Consider the following 27,549-nt stretch of genomic DNA (forward strand, 5'->3'; position numbering starts at 1 on the left):
CTCCACACTGAGGCGCCATTTCACCCCTCCCTGGGGAGCCCTTTCGCCCCTCCCTGGGGCGCCCTTTCACCCCTCACTGGGGCGCCCTTTCACCCCACACTGGGGAGCCCTTTCGCCCTTCACTGAGGCGCCCTTTCGCTCCACACTGAGGAGCCCTTTCACCCCTCACTGAGGCGCCCTTTCGCCCCTCACTGAGGCGCCCTTTCACTCCACACTGGGGCACCCTTTCACTCCACACTGAGGCGCCCTTTCGCCCCTCACTGGGGAGCCCTTTCACCCCTCACTGGGGCGCCCTTTCACTCCACACTGGGGCGCCCTTTCACTCCACACTGAGGCGCCCTTTCGCCCCTCACTGGGGAGCCCTTTCACCCCTCACTGGGGCGCCCTTTCACTCCACACTGGGGCGCCCTTTCACTCCACACTGAGGCGCCCTTTCGCCCCACACTGGGGCACCCTTTCGCCCCTCACTGGGGCGCCCTTTCACCCCACACTAAGGCGCGCTGCAGATAAGCCGCTCGCATTGGCCGAGCTACAAAAGTTGTTTTTCTCACATAAAATCTATTGCAGCAAAAAGAGGCAAAACTACAACTCCCACGAACCATTGCGAACGCAGCGGGGCGGTTCTTGGTATTTTACGTGCACTGATTGGTGGAAAAGTCCAGGGTAAGGTTCTCGGTTGGCGAAGCTATATATAGAGGCTGAGCCGGCTTTGTAGAGTTGTGGTCGCTCTGTGTGGACGATGTACTAACGGCAGCGGTCCCGATGTGCAGCAGCCAGCAGACCTATGCATCTACTCCTCCAGCCGCCTCCAGCAGAGTCCGCCGGCTCCCTGCCTCTCCGCAGCCCTGGCGGCCATCTCCTCCGCTGCCATCCCGTTGGCAGGCCGGCAGTGTACTTGCTCCAGAGTCCTTGAGGATTGTTATCCCGGATGCCCACAGTGCTGTGCCCGCAGGGTCATGAAGGTGAGCGGATCCATAGTAACTGCTAGTTTCCCCGAGTGGCTGCCCCAGCAGAGTGCAGTCTGTGCCGGTAATGAGCGCTGTCTCCGGGGAGCGGGCTGCGGGAAGGCTCCGGTGACCTTTGCTCTAAGTGGCAGGCACGTAAGGAGCAGATCTGTGCAGCGGACGGTGTGGGCGCTAGGGGGCGTGCGTACCCTCCGGTTGCCATGGTGCCTCCAGCTGACGCCTCCGCTGCTGCTCGGCTGCCCTGTAACATGGCACAAAGTTACATCAGCTGTAGGGCCCACTGCATGAGCCCGGTCCGATCATGGCTGCACACAAGGAGGTGCCAAGAATGGGCTGACTCTTCTTTATACCCAAAAGGCATATTAAAATAGCAGCGCATTGAAATGGAGGATATGGCTCATACACACTTCAGTATTCCAGAGCCTGAGAATGATGACATTAAGTGTCTATGAGGGGTGTGGGTGCTCCGAGGGCTCAGTGTGCCGAGCTCTGGCAGTGAGTGCTGCCCATCAGCAGTGATTTAAGCCCTTGGTCCTGCCAAGACTGCACTGAAGACCCCACATCTGAATGTACCATGTTTCTCCCAAAAGACCGTGTGCAATGATCATTTTTGCTTTTCAGAGGATGTATTTTTTTCCATGGACATAAATCCACACCTATTCTTGAACAAAAGCTCCTGATTTCTTCATATATAATCAGGTCATCACATTCTGGATCACCACAGCGCTCCAGACCCTAACTCCATCATGCATTTTGTTTTTCAGTGTACCGCCATCTTCTGTCCACATGCTGCTGAAGGATCACTACCAGACCATTCTGTCCCCATAGATAATGTTATCCGCAGCACATCTGTTTACGCTGGGCGATGTGCTGATGAGAACAATGGCCTTAATCCATTAATACTGGCATTGTCAGGCCAGTCTTATTGAATGGCGCTGCTGGAGTAAGACCCACCTAATTCATTAAAGGGAATTTGTCAGCAGGATTTGGTACCGTAATCTGAGAGCAGCGTAATGTAGGGAAAGAGACCGATTCCAGCGATGTCTGAACAGCTGCACCCAGTAAACGATCAGTTCTTAGATTTGGCATGAAGCAGGGCTGAGAAGGCTAACCCCACCCACACCAGGCTGTATATACAAAGTCTATAGCTAGTGAGCTGCTTATTACAAGAGGCGGAGTCCGACCAGGAGGAACGCCCTGCTGGCAGTGCAATGAGGAGCTTCTGGTGCTAAAACAATCAGTGCAAGACTATGGATCTTCATACGAAAAGTATAACTAAAATTTGTGTTCACTCCTACAACATGATGTCTTCAGATTACACAGCAAAAATCTGCTGACATTTTCCTTTTAGAAAGTGCACACCACTTAATAAATTGGGAATCTTAAAAGTGAGATGCTCCTCTGGTAGAAACTGCACACTACATACCAGCTGGTCTCCTCTTCACACCCAGACTCCTATAGTTGAGACCTTTGGTGGCATCATGGTCACATGACTGATGTCCTCAAGCAGAATTGCCTGGTTTGCTTCCCATTCCTGTGCGCACTGGCCCTGCAAACCAGCCTGTCTCCTCTTCAGTTCTCCAGATTCCTGCAGTTGAGACCTCTAGTGACATTATGGTCACATGACTGAAGTCACCAAAGGTCCTCAAGCAGTCTTAACATGGAAGTAGAAATGCTGGGTGGCCCTAAGAGTGAAGGGCCCTGGGTGATTGGCCAGTTTGACTCCTCCTAATACCTGCCCTGACTGTAATTGGGACTTATTTTTGGTGTAGGGCTTGTATTTCAAGCATACCATAAAATCATGCTAGGTCATGATTCAGGGAAACACTAATGTTCTCAGGTAATGGTACTATTAAAGCATCGCTGCTGTGTGGGTTGCTTTTTATTGCAGTGCTGGAGTGGTGCTTCTCATCTTGGTTCCCTGCATTTGGTCTTGTATCAGCTGCTCTCTTCAGCTGTTCCCAGTGCCGCTCCGGCTTCATCTCCAGTGGCTTGTGGTCTGCAGATTGCTCCAGTGTTTGCTGGGCACTCGGGAAGTCACTTCTCATTGTAAGACTGAGTCTGAACAAGGCTCTTACATACCCTGAAAGCTTGTGATTGTTACTAGAGATGAGCGAATATCTTCGGTTCCCCGCTATAGTGGGAACCTGGCTTCCTGGATCTCGCCCGCTGAACTGATCGTCGCTGCAGCTTCATGTGTTGAGGCTGCGTCACGGTCATAGCACATGCATGGGAGTCCAACACACTGGCTCTCCATGCATGTACTGTGACAAGCTGCGACACGTAGCTGCAGCGGCGCGATCCAGGAAGCCAGGTTCTCGTTATAGCTTCGGGGAACCGAAGATATTTGCTCAACTTCCGTCAGTCAGAAGTTGTGGTCACAAGATGGTGGTGTGAGACCAGGGTCAGGAAACTTAATTAGTGGCACCACTTTTTGTTATAATAGGGGCCGAGCCCCCTATGTCACTGCACAGCATACGTTAATATGCATTGTTGATGTGACACTCCCTCTAATTGGGGTTATTTAATATAAATTACCTCTATTATCTGTCATTTCCTTTTGCTTGTTTACCGCACACATACACAATGCTATACATTGATTGTCCGCTGTTCTACGCGCTGCAATCTTGTCTGATTACACCTGAAGGCCAGTTGCGTGATCATGACTAGTGTCCATATGTTAATGTTGCCCTGTAGGGCCGCCCTATGGCATTACATAATGCTTCCCTTGTGCCGTTTGCTGGTAATGATAGATTGGCTGCTCTGCAGTTGGTAATGGCATGGCCGGTCCATCCGTCAGCTATGTGATATTTGGCACTATGCTGTGCTCCTGCATTCCTTGGTGATTCCAGTGCCTGGGGCGGTGTGACTATAGATAGGTGATGTAATTGACTCTATACATTGCACTGAGCCTGTATGAACACGTGCATCTTGCCTGCGTCACGGCTTTTCCACTTGGGTGGCTATGATTTGATTCTTCCGGTCTAATAGTGTTTCAACTTTCAGGATCGAGGTGATCAGATGGGACCAATAGATGCCATGGGGCCCAGTGCCTATGTCCCAGTGTCACAGGTGAGCGTGTCTGCAGGGCTGTACATTCGGCACATAATAGAAGCATGTATTAATGGTGTATTTATTACAGCTGCCTGGGCCAATTCTGAGTGATAACCTTGCTTCAGTAATGGGGCTTCATCCGGAATATCTGCACATATTTTGGAAGACCCAGCAACAGCTTCTGCGTATGGATGGAGCGTTGTCCCTTCAAGAGAGACACTATGTGGCTATAATGGTAAGTGATGGTATCTCCAGTTTGTCAATTCATTTAATGTCTGCCATATAAGATGGTCTGCAATCGTCCCCAGTAATAGTTGCCGTCATGATGGCCAAGGCAGGCAGCCTGACTTTAGCTTTCTACATGACGCCAGAAGAAAAACTCTCTTGGCCTCTTCAACTGGCTTATCACCATTGTGTTAATAAACTGCAAGCAATGGTCTTGTAGATGTTTCCTGGTTCTGTAAACCGCGTCCCATGCCCAGTTTGTTTTAACGGTGCCATATTCCTCCTCAGATCGTGTAGTCTCTGCCACTGCTCCTGATGCCTGTAATATCCTGCAGTGTTGGCATCATTGCAGTCGGTGGCTCTGCCTGAGTGGAGGGCATGAGCTGCTCAGATCACTGATTGGCTGCAGCGCTGTCAACATGATGTCAATGCAGGGTATTAGACATCAGGAGTAGTGAAGTAGACTTGTCTAAGGACCTGAGAAGGGTGCATAAATGTGTATTTCTAGCTTTACTTATGACTTTATGAAACCAGGAAATCAACTTTAACACATTCAGATTGAAAATCAAAGAATGCATGACTCATCCCTTTAATATTAACCTTGTAATAAGTGTGTGACCTGTTCTGGTTGTGGCAGTGTACCTTCTCTTGTGTACGCAGTCGGTGATGGTGGACTGTACGGGTGTACACCCTGCTCGTCTGTGTGGCACTGACTGCAGTATGATTGTGTAGGGTTCTGCTTGGGAACGCAGGCATTACCTGACCTTAGCTAGTAAGGGCTGCTGTTGTCTATGGGCAGGCAAGTTGGCCTCCTTGCACATGTCACTGGTCATGTATGACTCTAGCCACAGTCTGCTGCTGTAAGGACACTGGAGTCATTATATATTGCTGTGATAAGCTCACATGTATTGGGGGGGGTCAGAAACGTGAAGGCAAAACAGGGTGTCTGCTTTGCTTGCCAACTAAGGTGGAAGGTTTCTGCAGCCACACAAATGTGTTTTTTAGTGCAAGCTTTTTGCATTGAGACTGCAGGATAAAGGCCATTGTGTAAAGTGTTGATTACGTCTAGCACGTTCTCATGACACTACTTTTGTTTCAGGCTTCTGCAAGGCACCACTGCGTGTATTTGGTGTCCCTCCATTCGTCAAGCTTTCTTCAAGTTGGCGGAGATCCTCGCTGGTTGGAAGGTCTGAGTTATGCACCTTTGAAACTGCGCAGACTAAATGATCTGAATAAATATCTTGCCCATAGGCCATGGCTGATTACCAAAGAACACATTGCGGTGAGTGATGAGCAGGAGCGAACACTCGTATTTACAAGGAAAGAGAAAAGGCTCCGCTCCACAATGGTGCACAATGGCTTGAGTGAAAGAGTACAATTAGAATGTGCAAGGAAAATAGGAGATTTTGTCAGTGCATTTCTGGTGCAGTAGCACCCTTAATTGGATTTACCTTGCATTAAAGCCTGTTCAGGATTATGATCCTACACTGCTTGTAGTTTTAAACATGAATAGTCTGATTATCACGTCACTGGGTCCATTCTGCTATGAATTTTGAGGAAGCAGTTTCACATTGATGCCTGTCTTTATTATTATTATTATTATTATTATGCATTTATATAGCGTCATTTATTCCATGGCGCTTTACATGTGAAAAGGGGAAATATAGACAGGTACAATAAACATGTGTAAGACAAGTACATAAGGAGAGGGGACCCTGCCCGCGAGGGCTCAGTCTACAGGCATGGGTGAGGATACAGTAGGAGAGGGTAGAGCAGACTTATTTCCTAAATGGAAAATGTTTTGTTTGAGGCCATATTACACTGGGTTGAAATATTGACCTTTTTCCCTCTTTTCAGTGCCTTTTAAAAGCTCCAGCTGGCCATGCCTGGTCTCTTGCAGAGTTGATCCATGCGATTGTCCTGCTTACACACTTCCATGCGCTTTCCTCTTTTATTCTGGGTTGTGGCATTTACCCACCAGAGGGGAAAGAGGGCATTCAGCGGCCCCCTTCCCCTGATGTCTTAATTGGTGAGGTGAGTAGACTATAAAATCTGTTTACATGAATTGATAACCCAATATGGCTAATTGGTCCACTTTTACTAATCAATGGTCAAACAATGCTCTCAGGTCAATGGTGCGCTTGAGCTTCACTGTCCTGTGTATTGTAAGTATTGTTTCCCTAGGACAAGGCCCTGCTGAGTGACCCTTCTGTGCAGCACATAGGATAATGTCGTCCAATGAAAGGGCAGTTTGCATGTTCATCATGAAATCTGCTGCCTGTTTATATAGCAAGATAATGGTGACATAAGCATTTTGACCACTTCACCATTATCTTGTATTGTTCCTGCCCTTTAAGTGTATGCACATAAATATTTGGTGCTAACATTTTTGCACCCTCCCTGCAGCTTGCGTTTGCAGTTGGGTGCAAATATTTCCCCACTCATTATTGGTGAAATCTTCAACAATAAATATCTAAAGAATTAACATGTTGCAGACTTAAATCTGCAAGTCACAAATACGCAACATGGGCAGGAGACTTCAGGATTTGAAAAGCTACAAAAACACAATGTGTGCACACAGCCTAAATGTCTAGCTCAGGGGGCCAGTTCAGTGTCCCTCAGACCATTGGCGGGCCGGAATATACCGTAGTTTAAGAAAACTATGAACAAATTCCTATGCACACAGCTTATTTTGAATTAAAAAACAAAAAACAAAACTGGAACAAATGCAATATTTAAAATGAAGAACAAGTAAAGTTAAATCAACAAAGTTACTGGTATGGGCCTGCTTTTGGCTAATGAGATGGTCAATGTCCAGTTCCATTTTTGTCACCGCTAGTTGTAACAAGTGAAGCAATTGTTCGTTCTTGCTATCATACAGCACTATAAAAACAATATACCAGCAATAAAATTGCCCACACAGAGACATACAGACTGCACTGCCCATCGATGCAGTCCGATCAGTGCCCATCAATGCAGCCTTACCAGTCCTTATTTCAGCCTCACCAGTGCCCATATTGGTGGAACTGCGCTTTTAACCTCAGGCTCAGACTGGTGTGGTGTGAGAGTCCACAATAGGCAGCATAGGTCCCCACTAGGCATAATAGACCAGACCCAGCGTTCAAAAAAGAAAAAACAGCACTCACCTACGTCCCCTGCTGCTCTGAAGAGAAGCCCACTCGACTGTCTTCTGGCACGGACGGTGTGACATCATCAGGCTGTGTAGGTGGTGTGATGACTATTGTGTCTGTGCTGCAGACAGAGGGCTGCAAGTCTTCTGGAGTGGCAGTGCATTTCCATGCAACTGTAGTGACGTTCAATGTCTGCCGGGCCCAGGGGTCGATATAGCTGAGGTAGGAGGAACAGCTGCTCGGGGCCCCTTGAGACGGGCCGGATAAATGTCCTCAGAGGGATGCATGTGACCCGCGGGCCGTAGTTTGAGGACCCCAGGTCTAGCTTATGGAAATGCAGTGTGTGCAGTATTTTTGCTGCACCATAACCTAACTTGGTTAAGTCAAATAAAGGGGATTTGTATAGCTCTGTAATTTGACCAAATTAAAGATTTCCTCCAAATAAAAAATGGACTAAATAGTGCTTTGTGCCCCAAAAGGATGATCAGCTCATTTTGATGAAAGTTGTCAGTCTAAATGGAATATGGTGAAATAAAAACAAATGGACCTCACACCTTGGTATTCAATTAATGTACAGGTGTACAAATACTCTGCGGCAAACATACATTCACCATGCGTCAGCATACTAAAATTAATGAATACATGAACGTCAATATTGCTGGAGTTCAGTAATAAAGCTCATATATTGGCTGTAGAGGATCTGTGCACCCGTACATTCATACTAAAAATGTGCATCTGTGTTGTGCCCCCCTCCATGGCTCTACACACATATCCACCTACCTTTCCCATACATGGTTTCCTTTTCACTCCCCGTTCAGATGAGGCCTGGTTTGGCACATGGAGAGGTAGGACATTTAGTGATGGGGACAGCCATATGTAGGTACAACTCTTGATTAATGGCTTTTGCGGTTATCGATCACAAAATGCTAAGTACCTTGTGTTTGACAGTTAGCAGCAATATTGCAGTTCATGTATTAAACTGTGTATGTATAAAAACAAATTGTGACCATCCTTGTTGTGATATGAAGCAGTATTCTAAAATGTTAGTATATTTAAAAAAAAAAAAAAAAATCCTCTCCCGACCCATAAGGGTGTGTGCACACGGTGCGGATTTGCCTCCTGCGGAACCGCAAGCAATGTACAGTACAATGTTAATGAATGGAATTTAAAAACTGCAGTGCACATGCTGCGGCTTTTTCTGTGGTTTTTAAATCCGCAGCATGTCAATTCTTTCTGGAGATTCCGCAGCGGTTTGACACCTGCTCCATTGTACAGGTGTCAAAAGACAGGGGCAAATCTGCAGGTAAAACGCAGGTCATTTTACCTGCAGATTTACCTGCAAATCCGCAGCACAATCCGCACTGTGTGCACTCACCCTAACAGTGAGCCACAACCTATTACTATTAATAGTGCTGCTTTGGCGAGACTGTCAGTCCTATGCCAGAGGAGTTCAGTAAAGCAGTGGTGAATGACCAATTGTTAGCCCAGAAATCCTACAATTTCGACTTGGAATTGGATGCCCTAAAGCCTTGAACATTGCTTTATTTCTAAAGTTGTTGTGCAGTATTTGTTGAATTGCAGGTTGTTCTCTCGTCACTATTTTTGCAGCAAGTGTGTTAAAAGCATTGATTTGTCCGTTCACCCAGGCCCTCTGACATACAGCTGACCGTTTCTTCCAATTCGTACTAATCCGAAAGATTCTGCTCCTGAAAAGCAGACTTTGCCCTAACGTTCCGCTTCATAAAGTCAGAACACTTGTTTCCATATTTCTCTGAATGTCGGCCTTCTGTTCTTAGTTGATCGCTAAGCCTGGCTCCACAAACCCCTGGAAATCATGACGGTGGCTAAATCCTCTATGGCCTATGTTTAATATGGAAGGATACACTTAAGGCTATGTTCACATGTGTTATGCTAATGTAAAGTTGCTTTTTTTCCAGTACCAGCAGGTGCTATGACACTTCAGAAATCTCATGCACAGTTTTCCTGACTGAATTGGAAAACTGCTGTGTTTTTGAAAACTGCAACATGTCACTTCAGCAATTTTTCACCAACAGAAGGCAATAAATGAATGCAAAAACACGGCTATCAGCATTTTTGGTTAAGAAAACTCTGGTTTTGCATCCTGCCGTAACAATTTTATTATGACTTTCTCCTGAGTCATAGTGGTGATTATAAAAGCACTCCTATCTTTTTGGCCTATTAATATATTGCAGACATCATGCTATATAGCACTGGGAGCTTACAATTGCTCATTTTGCCCTTCTACCCAGTTAATGCTTCTCTTTTCTATTCAGTCTGATATGTAATTAAAAACTAGCTGATTCCTTCAAAGCTCTATGTAGAAACGGGAGGTATTTTCCCTTAGACTCATCGTCAGTGCAAATGTGCCTGGCTGGGTCAATGATAACTGCAGGGAGCAGGAATTCCTGTTTCTATATACAGTATAGAAAATGGCTAGGTAGAAATGCAAAATGAGCAATTGGACGTATACAACACTATATGAAAGGAAACGATTGCAACATGAAGAGGATAAAAACTTTAATGGGAGTAGTTCTTTTACCCCTTCCCAACATGTGCTGTATATATTCAGTGCTGTGGGAGCTGTGTTACCATAAGTGTGTGTGTATATGTATGTGTGTGTGTGTGTGTGTGTATATATATATCTATATCTATATCTATATCTCTATCTTGGTAATCGCATAGACTCTGCTCTGAGAGCTGACACTCTGAAACACCCACAATTGGTGCTGGCACTGATCGCCGGTGTTTACCCCGTCTGATGCTGATTGCGATCCTGTTGTGCCAACGGTGCTCCCAGGCTGAAATACTGCCATGGGGTCACCCAGTGACACTGCCCTGTCAGCTCATGCTTAGAGCATCTGAGAGCTGCTGATCTAATGCTATGCATAGCTGCTGTAGGTCACATGGTGATCTCCAGGTCTGCCAGCCACGGTGGCCTGTGACTCAGCTGATGGCTAAGTGCCCACGTTGCAGAAATGCTGTGGAAAGTTCCGCAACTCTCGCCGCTGGTAAAACGCATGCGAATTCACATGTGTTTTTCCCATGAAAAATAAGCGTTTTGCTTGCGGATTGCTTGTGCATTCCAAGCGATTTGAAGCATCACTTGGAAATGTGATTGACAGGTTGGTCATACTTGTCAAGCATAGTACTTGACAAGTATGACCAACTTTTTACTATTGACTCTGCCTATGCAGCATCAGTAGTAAAAGATAGGATGTTAAAAAATAGTGATATTCTCACCTTCCGATGGCCGCCAGAGCCTTCCCGCCTGTCTGCCACACTCCCGACATCTTCTGGTCTCAGTGTGGTAAGGGCCCAGATTGGGGGGTGGTCCACTGGTTACCGTGACCAGACGACAGACACCAGACGGAGGCAGATTTTGGTTGCAACAGGTCTGAGTTTATTGGCCGTCCTCCTGACGACCGTAGCCATACACCGCAGCACCTTTACAGCTCTCCGTATCCAGGCCCGGGTACCTTCACCTTCCCTCAGTTGTAGTGACGTTCCTCGCGGATCTTTTGCTGGGGCTGCCCTAGGCCTATCTACCGCCAGCGCTTCACCAGTCCGAGGTCGTTGTCCAATCGGTACCTCCGGGGCCTCGTCTGTCCTGCGGTTCTTTGTGTCAGGGCCACCCCCCTAACTGTCTCTTCCTATCAGTCCCCTGGTCGAGCTCTCCACCGTTGTCATTTCTCTGTACTGATTCTCCGGAGCTCCTCCTGGGACTAGACTCCTCTGGAACCTTGTCCTGTCCTATTTATCCCCCTCCTCGGGAAATCCCCTCCTGGGTTCCTATCTCCCTGCCCCCCCATGACTAAGTGGTTTCTAAAGCCCTAAGCTTCTGTCAGGTCCTAAACTACGCTCCCCCTGCCATCTTGTGGTCAACGCTAGGTACTGCACTCCTTTTCCATCTTCCCCAGCTGTTTCCCTTCTGTCATTGCCAATATCCGTCTACAGTGCACAAACCGTCCCTTCTCCCTACAGACAAGTCTGTCCATCAGGTCACCTTCCCTACACTAGTAATGCTTTGCGCGAAGGACCTGAGATGACGTCACGCTCGCGAGAGTGCAACGTCATCAGTGGTCATTCGTGCAAAGCATTACTGGGACCAGAAGATGCCGGTAGTGGGGTGAGAAGTGGGAAGGAAGGTTCTGGGGGCCGCCGGAGGATGAATATATCACTTTTTTTTTTTTTTTTTTTTTTTTTTTTTTTTTTTTTCTCCAGGATTATGGTACCCAGGGCCTGGAGGAGTGTCTCCTCTCCTCCAGACACTGGGTACCATCCACATATGATCCACTTACTTTGCGCATGGTGGACATAGCCACTTGTGTAAAGTGAGCGTTTCAATGCAATCCCATGGGTGCAGAATTGCCGCGATTCCGCAAAAAGAATGAGCATGCTGCGAATTCTTCCGCTATGATTCCGCGGCAGCAAAATATGCAGCGTTGGCACAGCATTGCGGAATCCCATAGGACTGCATAGGATGCCTTTTTTGCATTTTCGCGGCAATTCTGCAGCAGAAAAGCGCCACAAACGCAATGTGTGCACAGCCTAAAACTGACAAGTCTCATGCGTTGCAATACATATGTATTGCAGTGCATGAGACCAGTGATCAGAAAATTAAAAATTTAAGTCTTGTACAAGGACCAAGTAAAAAGTTAGGGTCCCGTTTCACTTAGCGACGCACCAGCGATCCCGACAACAATATGACCTGTTAAGGATCGCTGGTGTGTCGCTAAATGATCGCTAGTAAGCTACCAAACCGGCAGATCTCTTCAGCGACGCAGCAGCGATCCGTGTAATGACCTCGTCAGTCGCTGGTACCTTGTCACACAACAGCTTTTCAGACGATTCCCGCCTGTGTCCCTGAGTTCTGAGTCGCCGACAACGAAAAAATGGCCCAGGACATTCAAGCACGATCAGCAATATCGAGCGGGGGAGGCGGTCGCCGCTGCGTGTCACATGTAGCAAGATCGCTGGCGAGGTCGCTGTTGCGTCTCAAAATCGGTGACGCTTCATCGATCTCACTATGTGAGAAGAGGGCTTTAGTTTTTAAAAAAAAAAAAAATAATAATCTGATATATACGTATATTTATGTAAAAACAAAGTACACATCTGGTATCATCGCGTACAGAACGACCTGACCTATAAAATTGTCAGTTAAGCCCTTCAGTGCACACCGTAAATTAAACTTTACAAAAACTGCTTTTTCATCATAACACCAAAGTGGAGTAAAAGGCGATCAAAAAGGCAAATGGAAATAAACATTGTACCAATGAAAACCATTTTCTTCAGCAAAAAAAAAACAGCTGCCTCATAGCTCAGTGGAAAAATAAAGAAGTTATAGCTCTCAGAATAAAGTGATGTGAGAACAATTCTCTTCTATAAAATAGTTTTTGTATAAATGTGATATCGCTGTAATCATACTGACGCAAAGAATAAAGCAGTCTCATCAATTTTAAAACATGTGGAACGGCATTAAAAAAAATCATGAGTTGCTATTTTTTGTTCTGCCTTTCAAAGTCATCTGCCCAATAACGATACCAATAAAAAATGTCAACACGTCCCATGAAAAACAAGCCCTCTCACATGAATTTCTACATTCAGCAAAAACTGTGGGACACATTTTGAGGTCTAAAGTAATGTTTTTGTTGGAAGCTTAAATGTTCAGTCTTTCCTTCCACGTTCCATTAATTCCTGTGAAGCACCTGAAGGGTTAACACACTTGAATGTGGTTTTGAGCACCTTGACAGGTACAGTTTAGACTGGTCTTGCTTCTGGGCATTTTCTGTCCTATCGGCCCCTCAGTCACTTCAAATGGGATGTGGTCCAAAAAGTGTGGTGTAAACTATTTTGTGACATAACTTCTGTGTAACACTAGTTTCACACTAGCGTTTCACTGACCTGCATCGGTGTGCACACGGCCGCCGCTAAGCTCCGCCCCCGGCCGCTCCACCTATGGGCGCATGACAATGCATGCGACCTGAGTACCCAATCTTTAGCATTGGGTACGCAGGCCATGCGCAGGTATGTGTTTGCTGGCGCATGTGTCCTTTTGACGGTGCGCCAAACGCACCGTGTTGCATTTTTGGTGCGCTTAGCGCACCGTAAAAAGGACGCATGCGCCGGCAAACGCACGGCCTGCGTACCCAATTCTAAAGATGGGGTACGCAGGCTGCATACAGCGTCATGCACCCATAGGCGGAGTGGCCAGTAGCAGGCGCAGTCGGGGGTGGAGCTTAGCGGTGGCCGTGCGCAGACTGACACAGGTCAGTGAAACGCTAGTGTGAAACTAGCCTAAAGGAATAAATTACATTTGTGAAAATATGGGAAATTGTGAAAATTTTGAAAAATTTTTAAATAAACACAAGTCATATTGAACAAATTTTACCATGACATGAAGTACAATGTCACAAGAAAACTGTCTCACAATCACAGGGATCCATTGAAATGTTCCAGAGTTATGACCACAAAGTGAAGGTGAAAACTGTCTTCAGGGTGAGTGGGTAAGGCTGGCTTCTCATTTGCATATGGAGGAGCTGCGGACTTCCTCCGTAAAGCTCTGCCCACGGCCGCACCTCCTCCGGTCAGCTCCGCCTCCGGCATGAGACCTGCGTACCCTACTATCCTTACATTGGCACAGCCTGCGTACCTAATGCTATGTGGATGCCTCCGCATGCGTCGTTTTGATGGTGCGGCGACCTGCGCCAAACGCATCGTGTTGCTTTTTGGTGCGGTTGCATCCGGAGGCATCCACATTGGCACAGCCTGCGTACCTAATGCTAAAGATAGGGTACGCATGCCGACAGAGGCGGAGCTGACCGGAGGAGGTGTGGCTGTGGGCAGAGCTTCACAGAGGAAGTCCGCAGCTCCTCCATACGCAAATGTGAAACCGGTCTTAAATTGGTGGTGTGTATTGAGTAAACCATGCCCTACCAATTCAACATCTCCCTGCTGCTTTTACATTTGCCCTTTTAATCAAAATGTTTTATGGTATTGTCATGCAGTAGTGTTGTGAATTCTCTCTGGCTTTCCTCTGGTGATTACTGAGGGTGGTGGAGCTGGTCAGATTGACAGAGGGGTTGCGAGTTCTTTCTGGGCTCCCTCTGGTTACTGGAGGTAGTGGAGCTGATCTAATTGACAGAGGCTTGCCACCTGATAATGAGGAAGACTATTGGAGATCTAGGGTTTCAGATTGGGATTTGACAGCCGACTCTCTACCCCTGCTGGTGATTTTCTTTTGTGCTTCCTGAGGTCTGATGTCTCCTTCTCTGTCCCTGCATGTTCAGCTAACTGGTTCATTTGCTATTCTGTTTGCATTTGATCTGGTTTTGTCTCTCTGCTTTGTGCAGATCAGCCAGCTCCGGCTGGGGCTGTGCTGAATCACTGCCCATGTTACTGCTTGTGCCAGTTTTGTCCCCTGTTATATTGGTCTCTTTTTGCTTTGCTTTCAGAATATACCAGAGTGATATAGTGGGGGACAAAGTCGTGCGACTTCATTGTTTTTGTGCATCAGATGTGTTGGACTTTTGCAGGGTGTTTTGTGTGACTAAAGACAGTGTCTTTCCTTTCCTGCCCTGTCTAGTCAGTGTGGGCCCCATTGTTTACTCAGTCTATTTTTCTGTTTGTGTTTTCGTCTTGTCTCACCGACAATATATGTTTGGGGGCTATCTATTCCTTTGGGGTCTGCTCCAGGGCAGTTTAGATTTCCCCTTTCTTGCTTTAGGCTTAGTTAGCTCTCCGGCTGTGCAGAGGCGTCTAGTATCATCGTAGGTACGCTCCACGGCTACTGCTAGTTGTGTGGACAGGATCAGGGGTCTGCAATCCACTTAGTTACAACCTCTCTGGTTTTCTGTGGCTTAGCCTGGGCCTGCTATCCTCCTCAGTGACCCATTCATAACAGTAGAGGCCTAACACACCTTGTATTGTTTTATGCTTTCATGGTGGAAGCAAAGCTCAGCTTTGGAACTCTAAAACGCAGCAAAAAAATTACTGGAAACCTTGTGATTTTTGGTTGCAGCATAAAAAAAGCAAAAAAATCAACGTGTGAGCAAAGCCCTTAAAGGGAATCTCACACCTTTTTTTTTTTTTTTTTTTTTTTTTTTTTTTTTTTTTTGGTCTTTCAGCTGCCGGCATAGACATCGGGGGCTTATCTACAGCATTCTGTAATGCTGTATATAAGCCCCCGATGTAACCTGAAAAGAAGAAAAACATGTTATGTTATACTCACCGAGGTGGCCGGTCCGGTCCGATGGGTGTTGCCGTCCCATCCAGCGCCTCCCTTCATGCGATGACGTCCTCTTCTCCCGTTCTGTAATGGCGCAGGCGCACTGCTCTGCCTTGTTGAGGGCAGAGTCCTGCAGTGCGCAGGCGTCAGGAGAAGTCTAGCGCCTGCGGACTGCAGAATTCTGCTCTGCCCGTTGACTGCCCACCTCGGTGAGTATAATATAACGTGTTTTTCTTTCAGGTTGCATCGGGGACTTATCTACAGCATTACAAAATGCTGTAGATAAGCCCCTGATGTCTATGCCGGCATCTGAAAGGCCAAAAAAAGTGAGATTCCCTTTAAATGCATATATTTTAAATACCCTGCTTAGTAAGGTTTGTGCTCACTGTATGATAAGAAATTGCATCACCTTTTTTGATTATTTCTGAATACTTCATAAAATGTGAATGTTGGGGCAAAAAAACAGTTTATACAATGACAAAATTGCAGTACATTTGTGTCGACAGGGAATCGGCCCACCACAAGAAGCAGAACGTGTTCTGGCCCAGATTAAGAAACTGGATGAAGTGGAACAGGAGGCAAGCAAAGAAGAGATGGAGACTAGGTTTGAACAGGAGAAGAGAGAATGTGTAATGGTAACGCCTAATGGTATGACTTGTTTTTAACTTTTTTAAAATCAAAGCTTATAGATGTGCATGTTTGTATTGAACATAAAATGCTTTCTATTTGACAGGTGATATTGTTAGTTCTTTCTGCTCACCAAGTGTTCTCCGCTTCCTGGATGACCCAGATTTTAACTACATTGACTTCACTCGAAGGGGAGAGCAGGCTCCCCCTACATTCCGTGCTCATGTGAGTCATCCATTACCTTTTTTGACAATAAGTGTTAAATGGCATTTAGGCCAAATGGACCATTTTACACTGAATGTATCATCTGCATTCCATTATAGATTTAACTAATTTGTTTTTCATTTCATCGAAGACCTGAATCTGACACTGAAAACCATCCTGAGCTTAATATAATAGTGGATTAGTCCTCACTTAACCATAACTTGTCCTTTACGATAGTTTCTAGTCCTCCTTCCAACAAAGAGGTGGGGATTGGTTGCGCTTCATGTTATGTTCCATACCTCTGGATTGCAAGGTGTTTAGGGGCTTGAATTTGATGTTTACATTAAAACCATTTCTTTTTCAGGACTACACTTGGGAAGACCATGGCTTCTCTCTATTGCATAGATTGTATCCAGAGGTTGGTCAACTGTTGGATGAAAAATTCCAAGTGGCCTATAACCTGACATATCATACTATAGCTTCTCACCAAGAAGTGGACACTTTCAAATTGCGTAGAGCCATCTGGAACTATATCCAGTGTATTTATGGGATCAGGTAGGAAGTTTAATGAGCTGTTGAAAATATTGGCATTGTGACCAGGATAACAATATTGTGTTTTTGCCAGGGAAAGGATGTCAGGCATGGGGCCTGGGATTTTTTTTTTTTTTTTTTTTTTTTGCCAAATGGGGAAAAAAAAATCACTTTTCTTTCCTCAACCTAGCTTTGTTTGTATTTTTTTTCTTTTACGGGAGGAGTTGTGGTATTGAATGACCTCATTCATTATATCAGTGTTCTGAATAACTGCAAAAATCCAAACTGAATGAAAATATGCAATTCTAAAATCACTTGTTTACCAATCTGGTAAATTTTTATATCTTGATGGGACTTTTACAGACCACTAACATAATTTTGTATTTTTCCTTCCGGGGAGGGTGATAACTACTTTAGTTGTGTTTGGGGACTTAAACCTGTCATGAAGCTAACACCTTCCTGAACTTTGACATGCGACGTGGTCAGATAGTTTGCTGACCTTTTGAAGTATGGGTACGTCATGGCGACTGCAGGGCACAGGAGCTGTGATTGCCACTGGGAGCTCGGCTTAAATTAAAGCAGTGACTCTGCTGTCCCTGGCAGGAGCAGTGCCCACACGGCCCTATGAATTTTAACCCTCCTAAATGCTGCAATTGATATCTATCGCAGCATTTAGAAAGGGAGGGGAGCTTCTAGGAGACTTCGGTCACTGTAGCACTGACAGGTATAATGCAGTGTTGTTGCATTTAACTAGCAATCAGTCAATTAGGGCCCCGTCACACATAGCGACTCACCAGCGATCCCAACAAGGAAGTTACCTTGTCAGGATCGCTGGTGAGCTGTCAAACAGGCAGCTTCACCAGCGATCAGGACAGCGACACATGGGTAACAAGCGACGCGTGGCGCATAGAAACCCTATGTGTACCTTGGTTACCAGCTCCCTGCACCAGCGCACTGGTAACTAAGGTATACATCTGGTTTCTAAGCACCGCGCGGCGCTTAGAAACCCGATGTTTACCTTTGTTACCAGCTCGCTGATCACTGGTCTCCTGCCTGCCACACACAGCAATGCGTGCTGGCCAGCGGGAGACCAGCGATCAAAAAAAAATGTCCTGGCCATTCCAGGACGATCAGCGATACCTGGCAGGGGGGCCGGTCGCTGATAAGTGTCACACACCGCGATCTCTCTGGTGAGATCACAGTTGCGTCACAAAACTTGTGACTCAGCAGCAATCTTGCTAGCGAGATCGCTGTGTGTGACTGGGGCATTAGTCCCATAAAGGGCCTGAGTAAGCTTAAAAATGTAATTGCTTTTATTTTGCAATTTAAAAAAAAAAAATTAGAAGATTGTACACAAATATGGATGTTGGTAAAAAAAGTACACATTCGGTATCGCTGCATCCAGAACAACCCAACCTATAAAATTGTCACACTGGTAAAGCCCATATAAAAATGAAGCAAAAAATGATGATTTTTCATCATACCAGCGATCAAAAAGTCATATAGAAACAAAAATGGTATCTTATGAAAACCTAATCCTGTCCAGCAAAAACAAGCCGCCATGCAGCTCCCTCAGCAGAGAAATATATAGCAGTTAGAGCTCTGCGAAAACTAACTGTGTAAAAGTGGCAAAACATACAAAAATACAAATGTGGCATCGCTGTATTTGTAATGACCCGAAGAATAAATCTTACTGTTTACCATCTGGTAAAAACAAATCCTCAAGTCATGAACTGTTAGATTTTGTTCATTCTACCTCCCTAAAATCTGAATAGAAAGTGTTCAAAAATGTATTGTGCCTGAAAATAGTACCAATAATAAAAATACTAAATAACAATCTTTATGTATAGCACCAACATATTCCGCAGCACTTTACAATTCAACAGTTCATACGAGTCTTAAGTAATAACGTTAAAAATAATACAAGAATTGAAGCAAAATAATGATGACCCTGCTTGTGAGTGCTTACAATCTACAATGAGGTGGGGGTGACAAAGTACAGGTGTTTATTTGCAATGATGATCCAGCCATTTTGAAGAAATGGGGGGTAGATAAAGGCTGCATGAGTTAGTAATCAGCAATATTTGTGGTGCTTTTGGGTGCAGGGGAGTTGTGTTCAGAGAAATAGTGAATGGGCTATATAAAAGGACTTCGATAAGGGAATGTAATAGGTTGCTTTGAACAGATGTGTTTATAGGGAGTGCCTAAAACTGTAAATTGTGGTTAGTCATAATATCTTGAGGTAGAGCACTTCGGAGTAGTGACACCACTCGGGAGAAGTCTTAAAGCCAGGATTAGTGTGGATTAGTCGAAAGTTGCTTGCAGAGTGTAACAATAAACATCAACTTGTCCTGTCAAAAGCAAAGCCCTCACATGTCTGTCAGCAGAAATATAGAAAAATCATAGCTCTTAATATGGCAACGCAAAAACTTGTTTTTGAAATAAAAAGCATTTGTCTGCAGCAAAACATATATAAACATATATAAATCGCTCCAACTCAAAAAATAGTCTTTTCACTTATACCGCACAAGGAACAGCATAAACTAGTTCTTCACTTGGTGTTGATTTGTTCATTCTGCCTCCCAAAGATCACAGGAAGGCTTGGCTCAACTTTATCCTGCGCACTAAACTGAGCACTTAACACCAGTGTCTATGTAGACCTCTGAAATGTGGTTTAGACAGAACCTATGACAGAAAATTCCCTATAATGAGAAAGATGGAGACATTGTGGGCTCTGATTGGCGTATGATCCAGCGGTGTCATCATTTTAAAGTGTGCATAAAAGTGAGATTGGCCAGCTTTTTGTACTTTTGAAAAGGAAACTGCTGAACAGCGACAGACTAAGTTCAGAGTAACTCTGCTGCACAAAGTGCAATGGCTTTTTTCCACCTTCCACCCCTCCAAAAATAATATCCTGTGAATTCTGCACTTACAAATCCAAATGCCCCTCTCCCTTCTGAGTCCCTCAGTGTGCCTAAACCACACTTGATGTCCATGTTTGGCATATCTGCAGTTATGAGAGCCTGCCTAATTTAGGGGGTCTGTGTATCCAGAACCAAAAGCTGGACATTGCAGTTTATGGTCACTACACTGGCAGATTTGCAACTTTCACTCGGTAGCAGCACCTACTACTGTTTCTGCAAAACTCACAAGGAGTCGATCATCTCTACACTAGCAGATTCCCATGGCATACTCAGGAAAAATTGCATAACAATTTGGTTTATTTTCTCCTATTTTCCCTTTACAAAATTAAAAAAAACTTGGGGCTAAAGAAACATTTTAGTGGAAAAAATATTTTTCATTGACTCGGCTCAATGTTGTGCAAATCTTGGAGGGTTAAAATTCCAACATGGGGTCACTTGTGGGGGTTTCTGTTTTGGCATATCGGGGGCTTTTCATATGTGACATTGCAACTGCAATCTGTTCCTGCCAAAATTGCACTCCAGAAGTCAATTGGTGCTCCTTCCCTTCTGAGCCCTGTCATGTGCCCAAATGGTAGTTTTCAACCACATAAAGGGTACCTGTGCACTTAAAAGATATCGTGCAACATACTTTGCAGTCCATTTTCTCCTGCTACCCTTGTAAGGCTGGAGTCACAGTGCCATATTTCTCATGCGATAATCGCATCGCACTGCACGGACTGGCCGGCATCTCTCCTGACCTGAGCATGACAGCATGATGGATTACTATGCAGCGGTCAAGCTCAGGTCAGGAGAGCCGACAGCCAGTGCAACTTACGATGCGATTCTCACACGAGAAATACGGCAGTGTGACTCCAGCCTGTCAAAGAAAATCTGGGGCTAAAGCAACATTTTTGCAGGAAAATTTATTTTCAGTTTCACAGCTCAACGTTATAAATGCTATGCACCTGTGGGTTAAATGTGCTCACCACACCTCTAGATAAGTTCCTTGAAGGGTGTAGTTTCCAAAACAAAGGTCCCTTCTGGTGGTTTTCCACTGTTTAAGCACATTAGAGGCTCTACAAACATGACATGGTGTCTATCTATTCCAGCCAATTTTGTTCACCAAAAGTGAAATGGCGTTCCTTCCCTTCCCCAGCTTTGCCATGCCCCCAGTTTTCCACCACATGGGGTATTGGCCTACACAGGAGAAACACAATCTAGTTTAAAGGCATAAAAATTTAAAGTTTAAGAACTGGAAAATGTTCAATATTGTAGTAATGCATAGGATAAATCCTCAATAACGTGGACAACCTCTTTGAACCTTTGTTCACTTCCATTCTTATTTTTTTTGCTACTAGGTATGATGATTATGACTATGGTGAGGTTAACCAGCTGCTAGAAAGAAGCTTGAAGACTTATATGAAAACTGTGACTTGCCACCCAGAGAGAGTGACACGCCAACTGTACAATGACTTTTGGAGGCAATTTAAGCACTCTGAAAAGGTAAATTTTGAAACTTATGTTCATTGCTTCTGCAAAAAAACTCCTCTCAATTCTCAGATGGTGAAAATGTATCAGACAATCTCCTTTTGCATATCTGACATTTATTGTACTGGAAGACTATCAAAGGGTAAACTGATCAAATCCACCTCGCATATAGCTGTTAACTAAAGAAAAGGACAATGATTTTAACCCCTTTCTGTCATGTGACGTACTATCCCGTCCATGTGCCCTGGCACTTAATTCCCAGGGACGGGATAGTACGTCACAGCGATCAGCGGCGCCCACGTGGTGAGCGCTGCTGATTGCGGCCGGGTGTCAGCTGTGATAATGTGTCAGGGGCGGTCACGGACTGCCCCGACACGTTAACCCCTTGCACACCGCGATCAAACATGATCGCAGTGTACCGGGGTTAAAGGGAAGCATCGGCAGGGAGGGGGCTCCCTCTGTGCTTCCCTGAGCCCCCCACAGCGGCGCAATGTGCAGCGCTGCTGCGGGGGGCTCCATCCCTGCAGGTCCCCGAATCCAAGATGGCGACGGGGACCTTCGGGGCCTGCAGGGAGCTGGCTTCCTCAATGCCTGCAAAGCGCAGGCATGAGGAAAGCCTGTGCAGTGCCTGTGACAGATCGCTGATCTGTCAGTGATCTGTGATGTGACAGATCAGCAATCTGTCACATGACAGCTATGTCCCCCCTGGGACAATGTAATAAAGTTAAAAAAAAAAAAAAAGTGTAAAAATCATTTTAAAAAAATCGCTAAATTAAAAAAAAAAAAATAGATAAAATTCCCTAATTCATTTTTTGGAAATAAAAAAAACACAATAAAAGTACACATTTGGTATTGCCACGTCCGTAACGACCCACGCTATAAAACTGTCCCACTAGTTAACCCCTTTAGCGAACCCCTTAAAATAAAAATAAAAACTAAGCAAAAATTATTTATTATCATACCGCCAAACAAAGTGCAATAACGCGCGATCAAAAAGACTCATAAATATCCATGGTACCGCTGAAAACATCTTGTCCCGCAAAAAACGAGCCGCCATACAGCATCATCAGCAAAAAAATAAAGTTATAGCTCGCAGAATAAAGCGATGCAAAAATAATTTTTTATATAAAATTATTTTCATTGCATAAAAGCGCCAGAACATAAAAAAAACCTAAATGAGGTATCGCTGTAACCGTACTGACCCGAAGAAGAAAACCACTTTATCAATTTTACCGCAGTCGGAACGGTGTAAACGCATCCCCCAAAAGAAATTCACAAAACACTGGTTTTTGTTCGTTCTGCATCCCAAAAATTGGAATAAAAAGCGATCAAAAGATGTCACGTGCCCGAAAATGATACCAATAAAAACGTCAACTCGTCCCGCAAAAAATAAGACCTCACATGACTCGGTGGGTCAAAATATGGAACAATTATAGCTCTCAATATGTGGTGATGCAAAAACTATATTTACAATAAAAAGCGTCTTTTAGCGTATGACAGCTGCCAAACATAAAAACCGCCATAAATAGTAAATCAAACCCCCCGTTATCACCCCCTTAGTTAGGGAAAATTAATAAAATTAAATGAAAATGTATTTATTTCCATTTTCCCGCTAGGGTTAGGGATGTGTTGGGGTTAGGGTTGGAGTTATAATTGGGTGCTCTCCAAACGCAACATGGCATCTGATCTCAATTCCAGCCAATTCTGTATTAAAAAAGTCAAACGGCACTCCTTCCCTTCCAAGCTCTGCCATGCACCCAAACAGTGTTTTACCCCCACATATGGGGTATCGGCTTACTCAGGACAAATTGCAAAACAACTTTTGGGGTCCAATTTCTCCTGTTACCCTTAGGAAAATAAAAAATTGGGGGCAAAAATATCACTTTTGTGGAAAAGATTTTTTTATTTTCATGTTATAAACTTCTGTGAAGCACTTGGGGGTTCAAAGTGCTCACCACACATCTAGATAAGTTCCTTGGGGGGTCTAGTTTCCAAAATGGGGTCACTTGTGGGGAGTTTCAATAGTTTAGGTACATCAGGGGCTCTCCAAACGCACATGACACCCGCAGACCATTCCATCAAAGTCTGCATTCCAAAACGTCACTACTTCCCTTCCGAGCCCCGACGTGTGCCCATACGGTAGTTTTCTCAAACATATGAGGTATCAGCGTACTCAGGACAAATTGGACATCAACTGTTGGGGTCCAATTTCTCCGGTTACCCTTAGGAAAATAAAAAAATTGGGGACTAAATGATCAGGTTTGTGGGGGGAAAAAATACGATTTTTTTTTTTTTTTATTTTCACGCCCGGGCGTTATAAACTTCTGTGAAGCCCTTGGGGGTTCAAAGTTCTCACCACACATCTAGATAAGTTCCTGGGGGGTCTAGTTTCCAAAATGGTGTCATTTGTGGGGGGTTTCCACTGTTTTGGTACATCAGGGGTTTTTCAATCGTGACATGGTGTCCGATCTTAATTCCAGCCAAAGTCAAATGGCGCTGCTTCCCTTCTGAGCTCTGCCATGCGCCCAAATAGTCGTTTACACTCACATATGGGGTATCGGCGTACTCAGGACAAATTGCACAAAAACTTATGGCCCTGTTACCCTCAGAAAAATAAATATTGGGGGTGAAAAGATCATTTTTGTGGAAAAATGTTTTTTTTTTTTTTTTTTAATGGTGTACGTTATAAACTTCTGTGAAGCCCTTGTGGGTTCAAAGTTCTCACCACATATCTAGAAAAGTTCCTTGGGGGGTCTAGTTTCCAAAATGGGGTCATTTGTGGGGGGTTTCCACTGTTTAGGTACATCAGGGGCTCTCCAAACGTGACATGGCGTCCGATCTGAATTCCAGCCAATTTTGCATTGAAAAAGTCAAACGGCGCTCCTTCCCTTCTGAGCTCTGCCATGTGCCAAAACAGTGGTTTTCCCCCCCCCCACCACATCAGGTATCGGCGTACTCAGGACAAACTGCACAATAACGTTTGCAGTCCAATTTCTCCTGTTACCCTTGGTAAAATAAAAAAATTGAATCTAAAGTATTTTTTGTGAAAAAGTTAAATGTTCATTTTTTTTTTTTTTTTTTTTTTATATTCAAAAAATTCCTGTGACACACCTGAAGGATTAATAAACTTCTTGAATGTGGTTTTGAGCACCTTAAGGGGTGCGGTTTTTAGAATGGTGTCACTTTTGGGTATTTTCTATCATATAGACCCCTCAAAGTGGCTTCAAATGTGATGTGGTCCGTAAAAATAAAATGGTGTTGCAAAAATGAGAGAGCGCTGGTCAACTTTTAACCCTTATAACTTCCTAACGTGAAGTAAACATGTGGGAAATGTTACTTATTAAGTGTTTTGTGTGCCATATCTTTGATTTAAGGGCATAAAAATTCAAAGTTGGAAAATTGCAAAATTTTCGCCAAATTTCTGTTTTTTCACAAACACAAGTAATTTGAATGAAATTTTACCACTAACATGAAGTACAATATGTCACGAGAAAACAATGTCAGAATCACCAGGATCCATGGAAGCGTTCCAGAGTTATTACCTCATAAAGGTGGTCAGAATTGTAAAAATTGGCCCGGGCATGAACGTGCAAACCACCCTTGGGGTTTAAGGGGTTAAAGACTTCCTGTTGGCTCTTGATGTGGTGATTTAAAAAAAATATTTCTCATAAGAGACCATTCTGGACATCTTGAAACTGCATTGTGCTGCTCATGGTCCTTCATAAGTGTGTTAGTAAATTGACAGCTTGTTGATGTTGTGTCCTCATCATGGTACAGGCACATACCCTCTGACAAGGGAAATTACATTCTATTAACTTATTCATTGACTGGGCTACATTCACACTTCTGCTTAGACATGGTTAGCCTGTTTTGTTTGTTTTGTTTTTTTAAAGACAATTGGAATTCTGTCACAAATAGATGTGTTGCATAACTGATTAAAACAAAGAGGTGGGATCCCATCAATTTGGTTTGGATTACTATAATTGTTAATTCTTGAATAGAACACTTTCCTTGCTACAGGTTCTTGTTTGTGCCTTGAACAGCTGGATTTGTTGCCTCTTCAGGCAAAACTAACCAAAGGAATTAAATGTATATCTTAAAGCTCCCAACCACCAGCCACAGATTAAACATAATGGATGAATTAGATCCTACAAATTGATTTGCGCCAAACTTAAGTCTCCTTATTTGGTACCCTTTGTTTGCCACCTCCTGACTTTCACTTCAGTAGCCATCTTGTGAGAGGAAAGGGACTCTTTTCTGAGCAAAGGCAAGATCATATTATTGAGGAATATAGTTTGAATTGTCCCCATAGCCTACCTTGAGTGCCTGTATTTGAGATGCTAACTGTGCTTTTTGTCTTAGGTCCACTTGAACTTGCTATTGCTTGAAGCCAGACTACAAGCTGCTTTGCTTTATGGCCTTAGAGCAATAACCCGCCACATGACGTGACCATGGACAAGATAAAGTGCCAAAGCCCTGATCACTCCTGTCATTGCTGCAATTCTAATGCTTATTTTGCACAATTGAGGAACAATGTTGAATTCTCTTCAAATGTTAAGAGCGCTCTCAGCCTGGTGTTCTAATGTATAAGGAGCACTCCTGGTAGTCTTCTGGTGTGTTCTCCTTGACGCTTGAGCACTATGCTGCTGGGTATAGTACTGTGCACTGCTACATTGTGTAGGTACAATGTGATTGTATACAAGTTTGTGAAGCTATTAATGTTGTACACTGAAAAATTATACCTATGCAGTATGATCCACTTTTTTTTTTTTTTTTGTTTACATCTATCAAATTTGTATGGACTCTAGAGCCTTACTAAGCTTTCTTATGGCGATCCTTCATTCTATTTATTTCTCTCCAAATGAGTCACTTGGGGATGTTATAACACATTTCTAACACTACCTGTGGTCCTTTCAGGTCTTTCTCTAAAGACAGATCTTGAAAGGTGTGCACATTTTATTAGGGCATTTGTTAGCCCAGAAGTTCATTTAAGTACCTGTCCTGTGATTACATAATGTATTACACAATTGGATCACAACAAATCTTAAATTGCAATGATACAAAAATGCTAATGTCTCGTTACTGCTGTTGCATACTAAAAACTCAACCTCCAAGTGTTGATTCCCTCTTGGAACATCGACCTAAAGATGTCCAGTGGTGGAGGGAAGTTTTTTTGTTTTGTTTTTTTCAGTGCAGATTCTTCTGAACAAGCTTGCACCATAGCATAATGCTTTTAAGTATTTTGACTGGCACAGAACACATTAAGCCAAAATCGGAAGTATGTCAAAGTATGGACCATGATTGGTCACGTCTCTCAACTCGTTTTCATAGCATCATGAGTGTATCTGAGGCTGTCAAGTTAAGATCTGAAGACCTTTTGGCCAGTCTGTACATTGTGGCACGTACTTAGACATCTGAGTCTATGAAACAGCAGGGGCGACAGAATAAGTATGTGACATACTCACACTTCAGCATTTTCATGATTCCAATTGAAAACTTTATTTTGCAAGGTCCAACAGAATATGTAATATTTGTAGGGCAGGCTCTAAGATATCACTGTTTTGCACAGAAGTAGATTTAGATGTCATTTGCAAACTGAATGCAGTGTTCTACTTCTAATGTTATATTTCTACCTCCTGTTTCAAATACACTTTTGCTTGGTGATGCTTCAATATTTTATACTGTGAATGCGTTTCTCAGGTTGACTCTTGAAATTCAGAAGAGCATATTTCTTGTAGTTTGTGTTTTTACTGTTTGACTTTTTTCCTGAAATCTTTGTGTTTAGTGTGTGACATAAAAAATAAAGATTTTGATTTGTATACAAATCTAGTTGTCTTGGCCTTTCTGTATAAACAACTATTTTACAAATATTCCCAGAGTTCTAAAAAAAAAAAAAAAAATACGAAGCTGATAATTGTATATACGGTCAGTAACCATTGTGTATCTATATAATCTGACCAAAAGCTGTTAATGTAGCATATGCATGATGTATTTCTGGGTTGCATGACATTGAACATATTTAAATTCTTTGCATTCATAATTACAAATAAAATTTTACATTTATGTTGATGCTTGCACGTTGCATAAAATGCCATCCTACTCCCATTAAGTTCTTAAAATTCTATGCTATTGTCACATTGCAAAACTTTTTCATTTCATTTGAATTTTTACACTGC

The 27,549-nt window shown here is 44.0% G+C and overlaps 1 protein-coding gene across 1 annotated transcript; it reads left to right on the plus strand.

Moving 5' to 3' along the window:
- Window positions 1-715: 715 nt before the first annotated feature.
- On the plus strand, window positions 716-27,198 carry SESN2 (sestrin 2). The gene is made up of 10 exons (XM_073564005.1): window positions 716-962; window positions 3,972-4,037; window positions 4,108-4,254; window positions 5,344-5,526; window positions 6,102-6,278; window positions 16,127-16,268; window positions 16,354-16,472; window positions 16,816-17,006; window positions 21,244-21,388; window positions 25,736-27,198. The coding sequence occupies exons 1-10, from the start codon at window positions 957-959 to the stop codon at window positions 25,820-25,822; spliced, it is 1,263 nt and encodes a 420-aa protein (XP_073420106.1). The 5' UTR covers window positions 716-956; the 3' UTR covers window positions 25,823-27,198.
- Window positions 27,199-27,549: the final 351 nt, after the last annotated feature.

The sequence above is a fragment of the Dendrobates tinctorius genome, unplaced genomic scaffold, assembly GCF_039654945.1.
Source record: "Dendrobates tinctorius isolate UK_male_01 unplaced genomic scaffold, ASM3965494v1 ptg000015l, whole genome shotgun sequence".
In the NCBI taxonomy this organism is placed as follows: domain Eukaryota; kingdom Metazoa; phylum Chordata; class Amphibia; order Anura; family Dendrobatidae; genus Dendrobates; species Dendrobates tinctorius.